The sequence below is a fragment of the Oncorhynchus mykiss genome, chromosome 5 (assembly GCF_013265735.2).
Source record: "Oncorhynchus mykiss isolate Arlee chromosome 5, USDA_OmykA_1.1, whole genome shotgun sequence".
In the NCBI taxonomy this organism is placed as follows: Eukaryota; Metazoa; Chordata; class Actinopteri; order Salmoniformes; family Salmonidae; genus Oncorhynchus; species Oncorhynchus mykiss.
In genome coordinates, this window is record NC_048569.1 from 12,034,546 (window position 1) to 12,051,907 (window position 17,362).

The 17,362-nt window shown below is 41.8% G+C and overlaps 1 protein-coding gene across 3 annotated transcripts in view; it reads left to right on the forward strand.

Annotated features, from left to right (window-relative positions):
* Positions 1-17,018, forward strand: part of megf10 (multiple EGF-like-domains 10) — a 104,563-nt gene extending 87,545 nt beyond the window's left edge. For 2 of the 3 annotated variants that reach the window (XM_021601689.2, XM_021601691.2), the window contains exons 13-25: positions 3,301-3,403; positions 6,132-6,278; positions 8,247-8,381; positions 8,718-8,846; positions 11,151-11,279; positions 11,458-11,586; positions 11,888-12,016; positions 12,385-12,612; positions 12,855-12,994; positions 13,828-13,951; positions 14,104-14,148; positions 14,243-14,446; positions 14,615-17,018. In XM_021601689.2, coding sequence (XP_021457364.2) covers positions 3,301-3,403; positions 6,132-6,278; positions 8,247-8,381; positions 8,718-8,846; positions 11,151-11,279; positions 11,458-11,586; positions 11,888-12,016; positions 12,385-12,612; positions 12,855-12,994; positions 13,828-13,951; positions 14,104-14,148; positions 14,243-14,446; positions 14,615-14,781 — 1,809 coding nt within the window. In that variant the 3' untranslated portion in view covers positions 14,782-17,018. Of the gene's footprint in view, positions 1-3,300; positions 3,404-3,691; positions 4,003-6,131; positions 6,279-8,246; positions 8,382-8,717; positions 8,847-11,150; positions 11,280-11,457; positions 11,587-11,887; positions 12,017-12,384; positions 12,613-12,854; positions 12,995-13,827; positions 13,952-14,103; positions 14,149-14,242; positions 14,447-14,614 lie in introns of those variants that run through there. The other variant, XM_036976788.1, reaches the window with a different exon arrangement.
* The last annotated feature ends 344 nt before the right edge of the window (positions 17,019-17,362 follow it).

Sequence of the window (17,362 nt, forward strand, 5' to 3'; positions counted from 1 at the left end):
GTCACCTGGAATGCATTTAAATTAACAGATGCGCCTTGAACAGCTCAAATAAGCAAAGAGAAATGATAGTCCATCATTACTTTAAATCAAATCAAATCAAATCAAATGTATTTATATAGCCCTTCGTACATCAGCTGATATCTCAAAGTGCTGTACAGAAACCCTACCTAAAACCCCAAACAGCAAGCAATGCAGGTGTAGAAGCACGGTGGCTAGGAAAAACTACCTAGAAAGCCCAAAACCTAGGAAGAAACCTAGAGAGGAACCAGGCTATGTGGGGTGGCCAGTCCTCTTCTGGCTGTGCCGGATGGAGATTATAACAGAACATGGCCAAGATGTTCAAATGTTCATAAATGACCAGCATGGTCGAATAATAATAAGGCAGAACAGTTGAAACTGGAGCAGCAGCACGGTCAGGTGGACTGGGGACAGCAAGGAGTCATCATATCAGGTAGTCCTGGGGCATGGTCATAGGGCTCAGGTCCTCTGAGAGAGAGAAAGAAAGAGAGAATTAGAGAGAGCATATGTGGGGTTGCCAGTCCTCTTCTGGCTGTGCCCGGTGGAGATTATAACAGAACATGGCCAAGATGTTCAAATGTTCATAAATGACCAGCATGGTCAAATAATAATAAGGCAGAACAGTTGAAACTGGAGCAGCAGCACGGCCAGGTGGACTGGGGACAGCAAGGAGTCATCATGTCAGGTAGTCCTGGGGCATGGTCCTAGGGCTCAGGTCCTCCGAGAGAGAGAAAGAAAGAGAGAAGGAGAGAATTAGAGAACGCACACTTAGATTCACACAGGACACCGAATAGGACAGGAGTACTCCAGGAGTACTCCAGATATAACAAACTGACCCCAGCCCCCCGACACATAAACTACTGCAGCATAAATACTGGAGGCTGAGACAGGAGGGGTCAGGAGACACTGTGGCCCCATCCGAGGACACCCCCGGACAGGGCCAAACAGGAAGACATTAACTTTAAGACATGAAGGTCAGTAAACCTGGAACATTTCAAGAACTTTGAAAGTTTCTTCAAGTGCAGTCGCAAAAGAGGGAGTGTTTGGCTGGCAGGGATGTTTCTGTCCCATTGCGCGCCAGTGACTCCGGCTGGCTTCCGGGTTAAGTGGTTGTTGTGTCAAGAAGCAGTGCGGCTTGGCTGGGTTGTGTTTCGGAGTACGCACGGTTCTCGACCTTCGCCTCTCCCGAGTCTGTACGGGAGTTACAGCGATGGGACAGGACTGTAACTACAGATGGGATACCATGAAAAAGGGGTCAAATAATATATAACATTGGTTGCAAGAATTATTGTATTATACATTTAATTGAAAAACTCAAACTTTTGAATCCAGCGTTGTTTTGTGTATCAGTTCATAAACCATGTGCCATGGAATTATCGAAAATCTCTTCCCAACTATTTTACAATCTAAGTTTTTTGGTCCTTAATTGAAACTGGCATACTTTTTTATTTATCACAATTTTTTCTTTAGCCAATTTTGGTTTTTAATGCAGACAAGTTCCTTACTTTCTCCCCTTTCCACTTGCCTCTTCCATTATTGTGGTAATGCTCAGAATAGTTGGTATTTTTGAGTAGAGCAGACATTTCAATATATGTTTGTTTCCTGCATGTGTGACATAACTCCACCTGTCCTATTTATGATATCATTTACAAAGATTATACCTTTTTTAAACATTTGTCCAAAAATATATATTTTTTAATCAATTAGTATATTTGAGTTTAACCATATCATTTGTTCTGTCTTTTCTGGTGGATTAAACTGAAATTGCAACCAAATTCTCTGGCTTGTTTTAAAAATAGTGATATTTTAGAGATCATTTCATTTTCAAATAACTGAAAGTTTAAGGTTGTAATCTGAATAAATGGGAAAAGGTCATTCTTGAACAAGGGGTGAAACATTCTTACTAATCTGCTAGAGAACCAGTTTGAATTTAAGTATAACTTTTGTATGACTGAAGCCTTTAGTGAGAGGTCTAATGCTTTAATATTTAATCATTTCTGCCCCAGAATTCATATTCATTATATAAATAGGCCTGTTTAATTTTGTCTGGCTTGCCATTTCAAATAAAATTTAATATTCTTTGCTCGTATAATTTAAAAAACAAGTCTCTGGGTGTAGGCAAGGCCATATGCAAATAGAGAAACTGGGATATGACTAAAGAGTTCATGAGAGTAATTTTGCCACAAATAGACAGGTATTTTCCTTTTCATGGTAGCAAGATCATATCTATTTTTGCCAACTTTCTATTAACTCAAAATAATGAAATTATCTCACTACAATACATACCAAGTATGCCCACTTCAACGTGAAGACCAACACGGTAATGTAAAAGTTGTATTTTTTAGTAATCCAATAAATAATATAGTACCCTTATCAGAATTTGGTCGTAATCCAGAGAGGTTAGAAAAAGTATCTAGATCCTCTATGAGGCTGTTGAGGGATCCAAATTGTAGATTTAAAAGAAAATATGAATCATCAGCGTACAATGACACCTTTGTTTTTAAACTCTGGATTTCTAGGTCCTTGATATTATTGTTGGATCTTATTTTAATAGCTAACGTTTTAGTCGCTAACGTAATAGCCATAATAAATAGATATGCCGATAGTGTTGATTGAAATGAATGAAAAGACATCAGGCTGCAAAACAAAAACTTGCGTAGACAAAGCACCTGAAGGACCAGACTGAGACTGAGACTGAGACTGGGACTAGGACTGGGAAAGGCTGCCTAATGTACATGCACAACGTTTACCAAATATACTGTGTGTTGACTATGCAGAATCTGTCAAAACATCAGTCGATGGCCTCCCGAGTGGTTCAGTGGTCTAAGGCTGTGCCACTAGAGGTCCTAGTTCGAGTCCAGGCTCGGTCGCAGCCGACCGCAACCGGGAGACCCATGGGGCGGCGCACAATTGGCCCAGCGTCGTCCGGATTAGGGGAGGGTTTGGCCGGTAGGGATGTTCTTGTACCATCGCGCTCTAGCAACTCCTGTGGCGGGCCGGGTGCAGTGCACGCTGACAGGATCGCCAGGTGTGCTGTGTTTCCTCCGACACATTTGTGCGGCTGGCTTCCGGGTTAAGCGGGAATTGTGTCAAGAAGCAGTGCGGAGGACGCACGGCTCTCAACCTTCTCCTCTCCCTAGTCTGTTCGGGAGTTGCAGCGATGGGACAAGACTGTATCTACCAATTGAATACCATGAAATTGGGGAGAAAAAGGGGTAAAAAAAAAAGTTACAATTAAAAAATAAACATCAGTCTAAACGGCATCTTTTGGGTTTTCTCCAGGATGGCACCTATGGCATGGACTGTAGGGAGCGCTGTGACTGTAGCCATGCCGACGGGTGCCACCCCTCCACGGGGTACTGTCGCTGCCTGGCTGGATGGACAGGTGAGTCTGGAGCCTTAACCTGTAGAACCCTCTAGCTTACAAGATTATCCATCCGTCCATTCTTCCTATCCACCCATCCATCCATCCACTCACCCATCCATCCAATCCAAATCCAAAATTACTGGGAATATTTATTGACTTTGCCTAAAATTTAAACCACTGTTAAAAGTAGTTGTACGACTGACTATACCACCTGCCTCTGGATGATTTGACCTGTAAGCATGGCCCAAAAACTGTGTCACCAGTAAGTCTCCTCTCTTTCCCTCTCTTCTCCCGTGTTTTGCTTAGGTCCATACCTACACAGCATACTGATGTCAGACCTTTAAAAACTGCCGCATTTCTTCCAAGCTACTTAGCCGGACATTTATCGCCAGCATTCCGCCATCGCCTAGCAACACGCACACAGCCCCTCAATGAGCCCTTTGTCCCCAGCCTGGGCACCGCACTCCATCACACTGTTGCCTATCACCCCCTGAGCATCAAAACATCCCAGAGAGAGAGGGAGAGAAAGTGAGGGGTGGGATGGAGGAAAAGGGGAGAGCATCAAAACAACCCAGAGAGAAAGAGATAGAGAGAGAAAAGGGAGAAAGAGAGGCGGGGAGGGAGGGAGAGAGAAAGTGAGGGGGAGAAAGTTAGAGAGAGAAAGAGGAAACAGAGGGAGATGAGAAAAGAGGGGTAAGGGAAACATAGAGGGGGAGAAAGCCTTTGACTCAGAGAGGGAAGGGTAAGAGGAAAAGAGTGAAGAGAGAGAGATGTGAGGGAGACGAAGAGAGAGGTGGCAAAAAGACGGAGAGAGGAAGAGAGAGGTGGCAGAGGGATTGAGAAAAAACAGAGTGAGTCAGGGAAGAGGAAGGAGGGGGAGAACTCCCTGGTTCTCAGATACGGTTCAATTTCCAACAGAAGAAAACAAGTTTTTTGTCACAGCTTGTCCTGCCAACTCCAAGTTAATATCTCTCTCATATTACATGCGTTTACACTTAAAAGTTTGAGAACTGTCTCTTTTTTCATAAACACGCTCAACATGCTTTGCCCATGCCTTTGTTGAAGTGATTCAGGGGGGAAGACAATGTAATTGGGAAACTCTATAGTGTCCAATCTCCCCATTGAAGCATTCTCTTTATCCACCAAGGGGCACAGTGCCCAGACAGTCATGTGTGCTGCTCTTGTATGGCCCATATTGTCATAGTCTGAAACCAATCCCCTTGGACAATGACAAAGAGCCGTATCGTTTGTCTCACCTTTCTATTTCATGTTCTCAGGAGGAAAAAGTTAACTTAGTGTCATTCCTGCTAAGTCCTAGAGATAAAAATCTTGTGTTTTTTTTTTTTGCTGCTTTAAAATGGCTTGCTCGATAGAGACAGAGAATGTGAGAAGCATTGTAATGCAGGTTAAAACGACTTGCGGACAAATTGCTGGCAAATTGAATCATATTACTCATTTGGCACAGGGCTGCTTCTGTGTCACCATCCAAAATAGAAAGTAATGTAGACCATCAAAAGAGTTTGAAATTTGATAGGGTACAAAGATGTCATGTTTTCTTGACAGGCTTAATGTTAATAAACCATTAGAGCAATTCACTTGTAGATGTTGTTCGGGAAATTGAACGACTGAGGTCTACTACATGTATGTGACCAAAACATTACACTTGAATTTCTATTTGCAAGTAGAGTGCACAGTGTGTGGGAGTCCCTTCAACCTTTCTACTTCAATTTTTGCTAAGCCTATGATTTAACGTTATTTCAGGTGTGCTACCTCTGTTTACTAAAAAACAATGAGACGTTACCAAGACTGGGCCTTATTATAGCCTACAACTAATGCCCAGATTATTTCCTTGTCAGGGCACTTGGTTGGGAAAGACCCGTCCCTACTACCAGCCACCCGTACTTAGACCAGGAGTTGAACAGCCCTCCCTCCTTCCGTATGTTTTTTGATGGCCTTACAATTTCTTAACAACACCTACGTCAGACCCAAATTCTTATAGTATATGAAGGCTTTATATATGTTCTCTGATTCAGAGTTGAGATAAACACAGGCAACTTGGACTTTCCCACAAATACAGCAAATCATTATTTTGTATTATTTATAATTTCGTAATATCCAATTGGTAGTTACAGTCTTGTCTCGTCACTGCAACTCCCATATGGACTCGGGAGAGGTAAAGGTCAAGAGCCATGTGTCCTCTGAAACATGATCCTACCAAGCCGCACTGCTTCTTAACCCGGAAGCCAGCCGCACCAATGTGTCAGAGGAAACACTGTTCCCCGGAAACACTGGCGACCGAAGTCAGTGTGCATGCGCCCGGGCCGCCACAAGGAGTCGCTAGAGCGTGGCGGGACAAGACCTCCTGGCCGGCCAAACCCTCCCCTAACCTTTGACAACACTGGGCCAATTGTGCGCCGCCTCATGGGTCTCCCCGCCGCCTCATGGATCTCCTCATGGGTCTCCCTGCTGCGACATAGCCTGGAATCAAACCCGGGTCTGTAGTGACGCCTCTAGCACTGCGATGCATTGGCTTGACGTCAATGGGAGACAGACCTGTGTGGACTTGTTTGCGTGAGCCCTACGTTGTTTGTGTTCCCAGGTATCCACTGTGACGGTGTGTGTGTTCCCAGGTATCCACTGTGAAAGTGTGTTCCCAGGTATCCACTGTGACGGTGTGTGTGTTCCCAGGTATCCACTGTGAAAGTGTGTTCCCAGGTATCCACTGTGACAGTGTGTGTGTTTCCAGGTATCCACTGTGACAGTGTGTGTGCCGAGGGCCGCTGGGGGCCAAACTGTTCCCTCCCTTGCAACTGTAAGAACGGGGCTTCCTGTTCTCCTGATGAGGGCACCTGTGAGTGTGCGCCTGGGTTTCGGGGAACCACCTGCCAGCGCAGTGAGTATTTCATATCTGACCAATTATTGTGTTAATGGCTCATATTGTATCTTATTGTGTTGGATTTATATAGAACGTTTCACAACTTATCAAAGGACAAGTTTGACCCTGGCCATGACCCCACTCTCAGAAGGTGTCTAAGGGGGAGTTGGAATATGCAAAAAAACAATTTACACATGGCTATATTACACACTTGTACAAGTCTGAAATTGAACAAATATAAGCCAAATTCTTAGTATTATTATTATAAACGTATAGTACCAGTCAGAAGTTTGGAGACACCTACTCATTTATTTATACCATTTTCTACATTGTAGAATAATAGTGAAGACATAAAAACTATGAAATAACACACATGGAATAATGTAGTAACCAAAAAAGTTTTAAATAAATCAAAATATATTTTAGATTCTTCAAAGTAGCTACCCTTTGCCTTGATGACAACGTTGCAACCAGCTTCATGAGGTAGTCACCTGAAATGCATTTCAGTTAACAGGTGTATTATTATGACAAGAACAGCTCAAATAAGCAAAGGAAACGACAGTCCATCCTTACTTTAAGACATGAAGGTCAGTCAATCTGGAAAATGTCAAGAACTTTGAAAGACCCAGAGTTACCTCTGCTGCAGAAGATAAGTTCATTAGAGTTAACTGCAACTCAGATTGCAGGCAAATAAATGCTTCACAGAGTTCAAGTAACATACACTGCGTGACTGTGTGAATCAGGCCTTCGTGGTCGAATTGCTGCAAAGAAACCACTACTAAAGGACACCATTAAGAAGAAGAGACTTGCTCGGGCCAAGAAACACGAAACCGGTGGAAATCTGTCCTTTGGTCTGATGAGTCCAAATTTGAGATTTTTGGTTCCAACCGCCATGCCTTTGTGAGACGCAGAGTAAGTGAACGTATGATCTCCGCATGTTTGGTTCCAACTGTGAAGTATAGAGGAGTTGGTGTGATTATTGGTTGGTATTATTCTACAATGTAGAAAATAGTTTTATTAATTAAGAAAAACCCTTGAATGTGTAGGTGTGTCCTAACTTTTGACTGGTACTGTATATACACTGAGTGCACAAAGCATTAGGAAAACATTGCTCTTTCCATGACATAGACTGACCAGGTGAATCCAGGTGAAAGCTATGATCCCTTATTGATGTCACTTGTTAAATCCACTTCAATCAGTGTAGATGAAGGAGAGGATATGGGTTATTTTTAAGGCTTGAGACATTTGAGACATGGATTGTGTATGTGTGCCATTCAGAGGGAGAATGGGCATGACAAATTATATAAGTGCCTTTAAACAGGGTATGGTAATAGGTGCCAGGCACACCAATTTGAGTGTGTCAAGAACTGCAGCGCTGCTTGGTTATTCATGCTCAACAGTTTCCCATGTGTATCAAGAATGGTCCACCACCCGAAGGACATTCAGCCAACTTGACACAACTGTGGGAAGCATTGGAGTCAGCATGGGCCAGCATCCCTGTAGAATGCTTGCCACACCTTGTAGAGTCCATGCCCCGGCAAATTGAGGCTGTTCTGAGGGCAAAAGGAGGTGCAACTCAATATTAGGAAGGTGTTCCTAATGTTTTGTACACTCAGTGTAAATATAGCACGTATAAATATGTTCCCAAAATGTCCAGGTTTTCCAGAAATGCCGGTTGGTGGATTCCTGGAGTTCCTGCTTATTTCTTCCATATTCTGGTAATCTTCCAACCGGGATTTCTGGAAAACCTGGGAATCTTGTGAAGTTACTGGAATTTTGCAACCCAATAGAGGGGTAACTCACCCTGTCCACCTGGCACCCAGCTTGGTGATATGCAGCAACCATTTTGTACTAGAAATGTCCTAAATCCTTCCATTGACATCAATGCGTGATTCATACTACAGTTACATACAGTATGTGAATATCTCAAGTCAGTATGTGTCTCACTCTTAAGTCTGACTCATTATTCTCAACCTGTCCTTCCAGTCTGTTCACCAGGCTACTATGGCCACCGCTGCAGCCAGGCCTGTCCCCAGTGTGTCCACAGCATTGGACCTTGCCACCATGTCTCTGGCCAGTGTGACTGCCTCCCAGGGTTCAAGGGAGCCCTCTGTAACGAAGGTGAGTGTTACCCGGTATGACACCCAAACATAATCTTGTATGACACCTTTTTCAGTACATGCTATACTGTGTCCGAGTGCTTTATCCAAGTAATTTCCATAAATTCGTTTTTTTATTAATTATTTCCTTCATAAGGCTACTTACCTGATAGACTGGGATAATGAATGTGTATTATAGTGACATGAAAACATTGCCACAAGAGTTATTCATGAATGTTATATGGCGTAACTCTCCGCTATGAAAAATACCATTGACCCTTCTTTGTCCAGTAAGGGTTGTTGGCTCACTTGTTGATTTAAAGGTTGTGTCTCACTCTCTCTTGCCCTCCTCCCCCAGTGTGTCCCAGTGGTAGGTTTGGGAAGAACTGTGTGTGGGGGTGCACCTGTACCAACAACGGAACCTGTAACCCCATCGACGGCTCGTGCCAGTGTTACCCCGGCTGGATTGGAAGCGACTGTTCACAACGTGAGAACTCTCAAATTACTTTTCACAGTATTGTGCCATTCTGAACCAAACTATGCTGGTTCACGTTTCCCCATAATGTCCTTTTAGCATTGTTGAAGAAACTATACAGGATGTGTAACCATCCATCACAGCTCGTTACAGCTTGGCTTGGCTCGGTTTCGGCACAGAAATGTCTTGTAAAAAGCCTGTGTGACCCTGTCTATCTGCAACCCCAGAGTGGTAGAGTTCATCTTATTTATTTAGGTAAATTCAGCAAATTAGTTGAAATTCAATTTTGGAGAGATGGAGAGATATCCTATTGTTTTCTTAGATTTAATATGGAACTGACATTAACTTGTTTCTTTTGTGGATTAGGTTTGTTTCTTAGGATTGGTAGAATATGTTGAACGTATTGTATACCCTATCCTTAGAATCTGGATAACATTCCATGCTAAAGAACACATCATAATCCAGTATTTCCCTGCTTTGTTCTACCAAGTCATGTCTGAAGTCCTGAAAGTCATAATCCAGTATTTCCCTGCTTTGTTCTACCAAGTCATGTCTGAAGTCCTGAAAGTCATAATCCAGTATTTCCCTGCTTTGTTCTACCAAGTCATGTCTGAAGTCCTGAAAGTCATAATCCAGTATTTCCCTGCTTTGTTCTACCAAGTCATGTCTGAAGTCCTGAAAGTCATAATCCAGTATTTCCCTGCTTTGTTCTACCAAGTCATGTCTGAAGTCCTGAAAGTCATAATCCAGTATTTCCCTGCTTTGTTCTACCAAGTCATGTCTGAAGTCCTGAAAGTCATAATCCAGTATTTCCCTGCTTTGTTCTACCAAGTCATGTCTGAAGTCCTGAAAGTCATAATCCAGTATTTCCCTGCTTTGTTCTACCAAGTCATGTCTGAAGTCCTGAAAGTCATAATCCAGTATTTCCCTGCTTTGTTCTACCAAGTCATGTCTGAAGTCCTGAAAGTCATAATCCAGTATTTCCCTGCTTTGTTCTACCAAGTCATGTCTGAAGTCCTGAAAGTCATAATCCAGTATTTCCCTGCTTTGTTCTACCAAGTCATGTCTGAAGTCCTGAAAGTCATAATCCAGTATTTCCCTGCTTTGTTCTACCAAGTCATGTCTGAAGTCCTGAAAGTCATAATCCAGTATTTCCCTGCTTTGTTCTACCAAGTCATGTCTGAAGTCCTGAAAGTCATAATCCAGTATTTCCCTGCTTTGTTCTACCAAGTCATGTCTGAAGTCCTGAAAGTCATAATCTTCTATAACAGAAAATGATTACATTTAGCAAAACAACTCAAATTACAAAACCATTAGATTAATTACACCAAAAACACTTTTAACACTTCCATTTTGTACACATTTACCATCTCTGCTAATCTACTTGACAATCCCCTCGCCAGCTTCACTAGTCTTCCTAGCTCCATTAATGCCCATTAAGACAGACCACAGGTGCTACTTACTGTGACCCTTGACTCTGAACGTGTTTTGAGCGAGACACTCTCCACATTAGATTTACCGGTCTCTGACACCATTATCTAAGGCGCTGACATTTGCTAGCCCCTCGGCCTGGCTCACGTTACTGCCAAGTGAGGAGACCTCCGTGACCCCTTTTGAACTCTCATGACCCCTATTGATCTCTGCATGACCCCCTAACTCATCACAATCTTAAAGGACCCTGAGATACACTGCATGGGCTGCCTCATCATCACAGATGTGTGGCGACATGCTTCGCATTCTGAGTGTCGAGTAGTATTGACGCCGACCTCTCGTGTAGCCCGATAACTTTCGCCCAGCATAATGTTACATCATGGACTTTCCAGGACGAATTCCTGGGAAGACATTCTGAGGGAGAACATTTTCTGTTTGTAATAGGGCACTATTGGGTGTAGTAGTGTGGCTAACAGTCTGGGGATTGATGTACTGTGGCTCCCTCTGGTGTTGGTTCATGATACATGGATTTTCAGCCCATTGAAATACTTCTGTGGTTAATTCCTAATCCTTACCCTATGAGCACAAGTTCAGGAGATGTCTTTTTGGTTCAGGAGATGTCTTTTTAATGCCTAGGGTCCGCTGGTTTTCTATTTGTCCTGGTTCTCCGTTGCTCAGTGGCTCAAATATTGTCATTGGTTAGCAAGACAGTTCACACTCCCTGGTTTGCCCAATTATAGATTAGTTACTGCATAAAGAGGAAGTAAAACCAGAAGTCTTGCTGCTTTCATTCCCCACTCTGTATAGTGTGTTCTGTAAACATCTTTTAGTGTACTGTAACATCGTCCCCAGGCTCATACTGTGGTTGTTGTCCTTGTCTTTCAGCTTGTCCCCCTGGTCAGTGGGGGCCCAACTGTATCCACACATGTAACTGTCACAACGGGGCCTACTGCAGTGCCTATGACGGGGAGTGCAAGTGTACCCCGGGCTGGACGGGCCTCTACTGTACACAACGTGAGTCACACACACACAAGTACACACCCCATCTAGCACTGCCCACCTCATCATGACACACTGTCATAAAACTTTGTATTTAGATCCTGTGTAAAAAATATATTTCATAACAGGCTGTATGTGACCACACTTCAATCAAATGCTGACCTAAGACTGATAGTATATGAATCCATTGCAGGCTGTCCATTGGGCTTCTATGGTAAGGACTGTTCCCAGACCTGCCAATGTAAGAACGGAGCCGACTGTGACCACATCTCTGGCCATTGTACCTGCCGGACCGGCTTCATGGGACGCCACTGTGAGCAAAGTGAGTTTACCCCACAGGATTATGTGTCATCAGAATAACTACAGAACACAGGATACACATGATAGGAATGAGAGCTGGGGTCAAAATCATGCTATTGAAATATACTCATAATGTAAATAGTTGTCTCTTAATGTTAAAATTATTCTCCTAAATTAACTGGCATTGTAGTGATGTTGACTCCAACTCAGAGAAGCATGACAAGTTCTCCTGTACAGTGTTGTACATCAGTAATGCATGTTTAAAGAATAAATGAGTAACGTTGATTGTAAAAATGCTTGTCGATTACCTTGCTTGCTCCCAGAATGCCCCCCTGGTTCCTATGGTTACGGCTGTCGTCAGGTTTGCGACTGTCTGAACAACTCCACCTGTGACCACATGACGGGTACTTGCTACTGCAACCCCGGCTGGAAGGGGGTGAGGTGTGACCAAGGTGAAGACTGTTACATATTAGAACAAACCTGGCACTGATAAGATGGTTTTGAATCCTACTGCTGACACCAATGTGGCGTTTATTTGGTGGTGCAAGGTCCCGAGGCGTGATTCAAACCTGGCACCTTTGGGATCAGACTCAGACACGTAATTGCTGCTCAAAGAACAATATCAATATACTGGCCCAATACCAAACTGATCCTTAGCCCCTACCACTAGGCCCTTGTTAGTGTCCCCTTGCAAATCTGTAAGAGTAAGATAAGTAGCATTAGGGCACCTGCACTCTAACAATAGCTTCTGAGGGGATAAATAAAGTTGAGTTAGTTGAATTGAATATGTCCTAGACCTAACTTAATCCTTCTTCCATAGCCGGGGTGGTGATCGTGGGAAACTCCAACAGCCTGACTAGCGCTGCAGTGCCTGTGGACTCCTACCAGATCGGCGTCATTGCGGGCATCATCATCCTGGTGTTGTTGGTGCTGTTCCTTCTCCTCCTCTTCATTGTATACAGGAAGAAGCAGAAGGGCAAGGAGACCACTATGCTTGCTGTCACCTACACACCCACCATCCGCGTCGCCGCCGACTACGCCATCGCCGGTAAGCATAGGCACCATTGCCCTAGTGATTTGGCGGTACTATAGCCTCATCTTTTATCTATATTTTAAATTCAGCTGCATATACTTTTATCCTGTGGTCAAGTTATATCACTATGACAGTACTGTGAAAATATGTTTTTGTCCCTGCTCAGTTCAGGAAATACATTTAAAATAGCCTTTTTTTTAATTATTCCTACTGCAGTTGCAACAGAAATGAATAAGCAGTCTATCTCTGTCTTTCAGATGCAGCGCACCCACAAACGAGTCAGACACCCAGACATCCCAACAGACATCCCAACAGCAACTACTTCTCTAACCCCAGTTACCACACTCTGACCCAGTGCACTAGTCCCCCACATGTCAACAACCTACCCTACGGAAAGGTAAGACCCCTTTTTAAATGGACTTGTGATAAAGAGCTTAGCTTGATGCTAAATTTGCCATTTAACTGTGTACTGAGTTTGCAAACCCTCCCTATTGAACTACATTTTCATGAGGTGTGAAAAGCGCTAGGTAAAAAATAATTGATTTTTGATGTTATTTGATGGAATCATAGAGATGATAGTTGTTTTTCCAACTTTTAAAACCTTTTGCTTGCTGTGGGCTGAATCAGGGCCACAGTCTTGGTACCTTAAACAAATCTACTATGAAACAAAAGTATATACTTCACACACATGGTTATGGGCTTAAGAAAAGAAAACACCTGTACCGTGTCAGATAGAGAGTTGAAATATATTCCATTTTGAGTTTGCATCCCAATATTACACTTTATATACATCACAGAAGACTGAAATATAACAAAACTGTTTGACATAGAAACACTGTATTTTCTTTGTTTAAAAAAAATAGGTATATTTATTAATTATGAAAAAGATGAATAACATTTCACCCATGAGGCCAAAGAGATCACTTTTGGTCATTGACTACAGGAAAGGGCTACATAAGATACAGTATTACTGCATTGTTGAGAAAGAGCAAGTAAGACAGGCATTTCACTGTACTTCATATAAAAAACTGCACAGCACGTGACAATAAAAAATCTTGAAACTTGCATACTGATACTTATGGTACTGTATCTATGAAGGTACTGTACTTTGTCTAATAGCATTTTTCCACAACAAAAGCATACAGCTAACAATAATTATCAGTAATTCCATATAATGTGTTAAAAGCCTGGATCATTACCATAACCAGGGTATTCTGGGATGTACTTAAGGCTAAGAACAACCAGTTGTTTGTGAACCTGAAGAACGTGGACCAGAGGAAGAGGCTTCCCATAGCGGACCACACTGGAACCCTGCCTGCCGACTGGAAACAGGGGGGCTGCTTTAACGAGCTGGGTGAGATCAGACACACCAGGACACCATACACACTCACCAGGATACCATACACACACACATAGACAGACATAAACATATTTTACACTTATTTTAAAGTGAGTGGTTTTAATGCTCTACTTAGATATTTTTCATATCATTCTTTATTGTACCAGGAGCTTACGGAGTGGACCGACGACACATGGGGAAATCCCTGAGAGGTAGGCTCTTATTACTGTATATCATATACTGTATATAATAAAACACAGGTTGGTCAGTTTGAATTTCGTATCTGACTTTTTCTCTGTCACTCAGACCTGGTGAAGGGAACACCCTATCACGCCAGCTCCTGCTCCCTCAACAGCTCAGAGAATCCCTACGCCACCATCAAGGACCCACCCCTCCTGATGCCCAAAGTAGAGTGCGGCTACGTTGAGATGAAGTCACCCGCACGGCGAGACTCGCCCTATGCTGAAATCAACAACACCAGTCCCACAAATAAGAACGTCTACGAAGTCGGTGAGGAACAGTAGGATTTTTGTTTCTCTTATTTTTAGCCTCCATTATGACCATTGAAGGTCCTGTCTGGTAAAAAAAAAATGTGGGAGGGGGTGATACTGTTAGGTAAATTCAAAATTGTGTCATTGCTATGTTGCTAACAGTATCTGAAAATGCTTGCATTTCAAGAACCCACTGTCAACGCCATCCACTCACCTGGGAACAGCAACGGTCACGGCCCCTTTGGCCAGGACCCGTACGACCTACCAAAAAACAGCCACATCCCCTGTCACTATGATCTCCTGCCCACGCGGGACAGCCCCCCGTCACCCCACAAGGAACTAGACAGCGAATGAGCTACCAGAGAATCCCGCCACTAGGAGTTGGACAAGCGAATGTGCTTCCAGAGACTCAACAAGGACCCCACCCCCTCTACCCATGGCTCAGCTAATGAATGCTCCTCATTTGCTGGCATACTGTATGCTCATTCGCTGCACCATTGTTTTCTTGCATTTGTTTTTTTATTATCACTATAATCATTCTTAATCACGTTTTTTTTCGGAGAGAGGAACTCTTATGTTGCCTCAAGTGTCACATTCACAATTTTCTTTATCAATGTAGACATGACTGTTATTTGTGAAAAGTTTGGTATTTTGAGGTGTTTGAGTAATATTGATATAGGAAAATCTGTCAAAAGCTGTATATGAAGTGTTCAGTAAATCATTTCAATCACCGGGGACTCATCACCTGCCTTTTAAAATCTATAGTATACAAAACAAACCTCAATTTATTATTGTAACGATTAAAGTGAACTTTAACAGTATTAGGAATCCGCTAATTAACCAGTTACCAGTATTTTAGCCAATTTTTTCTTATTTTATTTTCCCCCTTTGTTTTTTGTTATTAGTACTGTACGATTGAGCATTGTTGTTTGTTTGTTAGACGATGTAACTGTTATTGTTGTTGACAAATCTTAATCTTTTTTTAGTCTGACATCAATACTAAAGTAACCAAAGGTTTAAGTGCCATAGTAAGTCATAGTAAAGCTTTTCTTTTAAGTTCCTTTTGCTCTATTAGTGGTGGATTATGAGCAAATAGTTGACTTGTGGCAAGCATTCAATCGCACAGTTTCAGGTCTATTACTATAAGCAGTTAGAGTTTTGTGTCAGTTACTGTTGTGAGAACAAGTTTAAATGTATTGCCATAATACTTTCATGACACTTCATAAGAATTACATAAAGCCTGTTATAACCTCCTGGAAGGTCATACAACTGACTGCAGAACACCGTAACATTCCATGTCAGCATTATGTCAATTCAATTGTGAAAAAGAGCGGGGTTTTATTCCTGGTTATGAAGGCATGTTGAAGGAGGACCACTAAAATATATCCAGATTATTAAATATCTCCAATATTAGATAATTAGATAGACTATGAGTTCATTGGCAATTACCTGTGAAATTGTGTTTAGACTTTTAATCAAATTTAGAACAGGAAAACTATTAATATGATGTACTCTGTTGTTAAAGTATGTAATAGTAATTGAACTTTTATGCAGTGCAATTAAAAGGGCTCAGTATCATTTAAAAAAAGAAAGAAATAAAAAATAATTTGTAGTAATAATGCATAAGCTGGACTTTTGCATCGCAATGAAATGAAAGACCTTATCAAAAAAACAATATAATGAGACAAATTCAAGATTCACATGAAATACTGTATAAGCCTACATTTCCAGAAAATACTGTATTTCCATAAATACTGGATTTGTTCAACATTAGATTTAGAACTCTTTGTGTATTCTGCATGTCTTTTCACGCATTATGAATGGCCTAAAAGACAGCCACAAGTCTTAAACTATTCTGAGCCAGATATGAAATGTATTTGTACAAAAATGATGTATATAGCTGTAATCACTTGAAAACGAGAAGTGATGTTTGGTGTTGATGTAAACAAATAAATCAACAACACACCATGCCTTCCTTTTTGTATGTTATTAATATATCACACCCTGTGCTCTGTTCTTCAAGGTCCAATCAGAATAGCATAAATATCAAACTGTAGATAAGACTATATTTCACTAAATTATTTTCATTACAAAGAATTCCATAATAATTAAATCCCTGTTCTCTTACAAATGACAAGTTTCACAAGGAAACAACATGACAGTTTGACAGTGGCTTGACATTGGTTTCTTGAAGGCTGACAAAACTCTAGTCACTTAAACAACATATTGTTTTTATACCATTAATTGTTTATAATGCGTTATAAATAACATGTCACTAAAAAAACATTACAATTCAGGATTAGTGTTATTGAAAATGTAGGCTATTGATATTTTTTCAGACAAATTGGACCCGTGTAAATCTAAATGTATATACACATATTTTTGCTCGTTTGTTTTCAATCACCCTATTCTACTTAGACTTTTCTAAGAGTTTCACACTTATTTTTCCTCCCCAAAGAAATCTCATGACAAGGATTTAATTTTAATACCACTTGTTATACATGCTCAATATTGCATTTTGTCTCTTTTTTTGTTTTAGGTTACATGTACTGTATTTGCAAATGCTTTTCAATAAAATGACAAAAATGTGACCTGTGTTCATGGCACATAAATGAATGATGCCTAGGCTAACAAAAAAAGTGAGAAGTGATGAAGATGTCATCACCTGGGGACACAGGACGCAATTACAGAGTTTCTAACCCAATATTGTACTGTCTTTGACACAATGTTTTGGAGCGGTCAGTGCTATCTGGGATCCTCGGGAGGTCCTAACCCTAACCTCTACCCGAGTCCCGATTTTCATGACTTGTGACTCTACTTGGACTCAACCATTGTTGACTTGGAGTTGCCTTCTCGTGACTTACATTTGCACTTGGACTGGATAGGTTACGGGGGGGGGGGCAAGAGATGATTGTGGCAAGGCAGGCTATGTTCC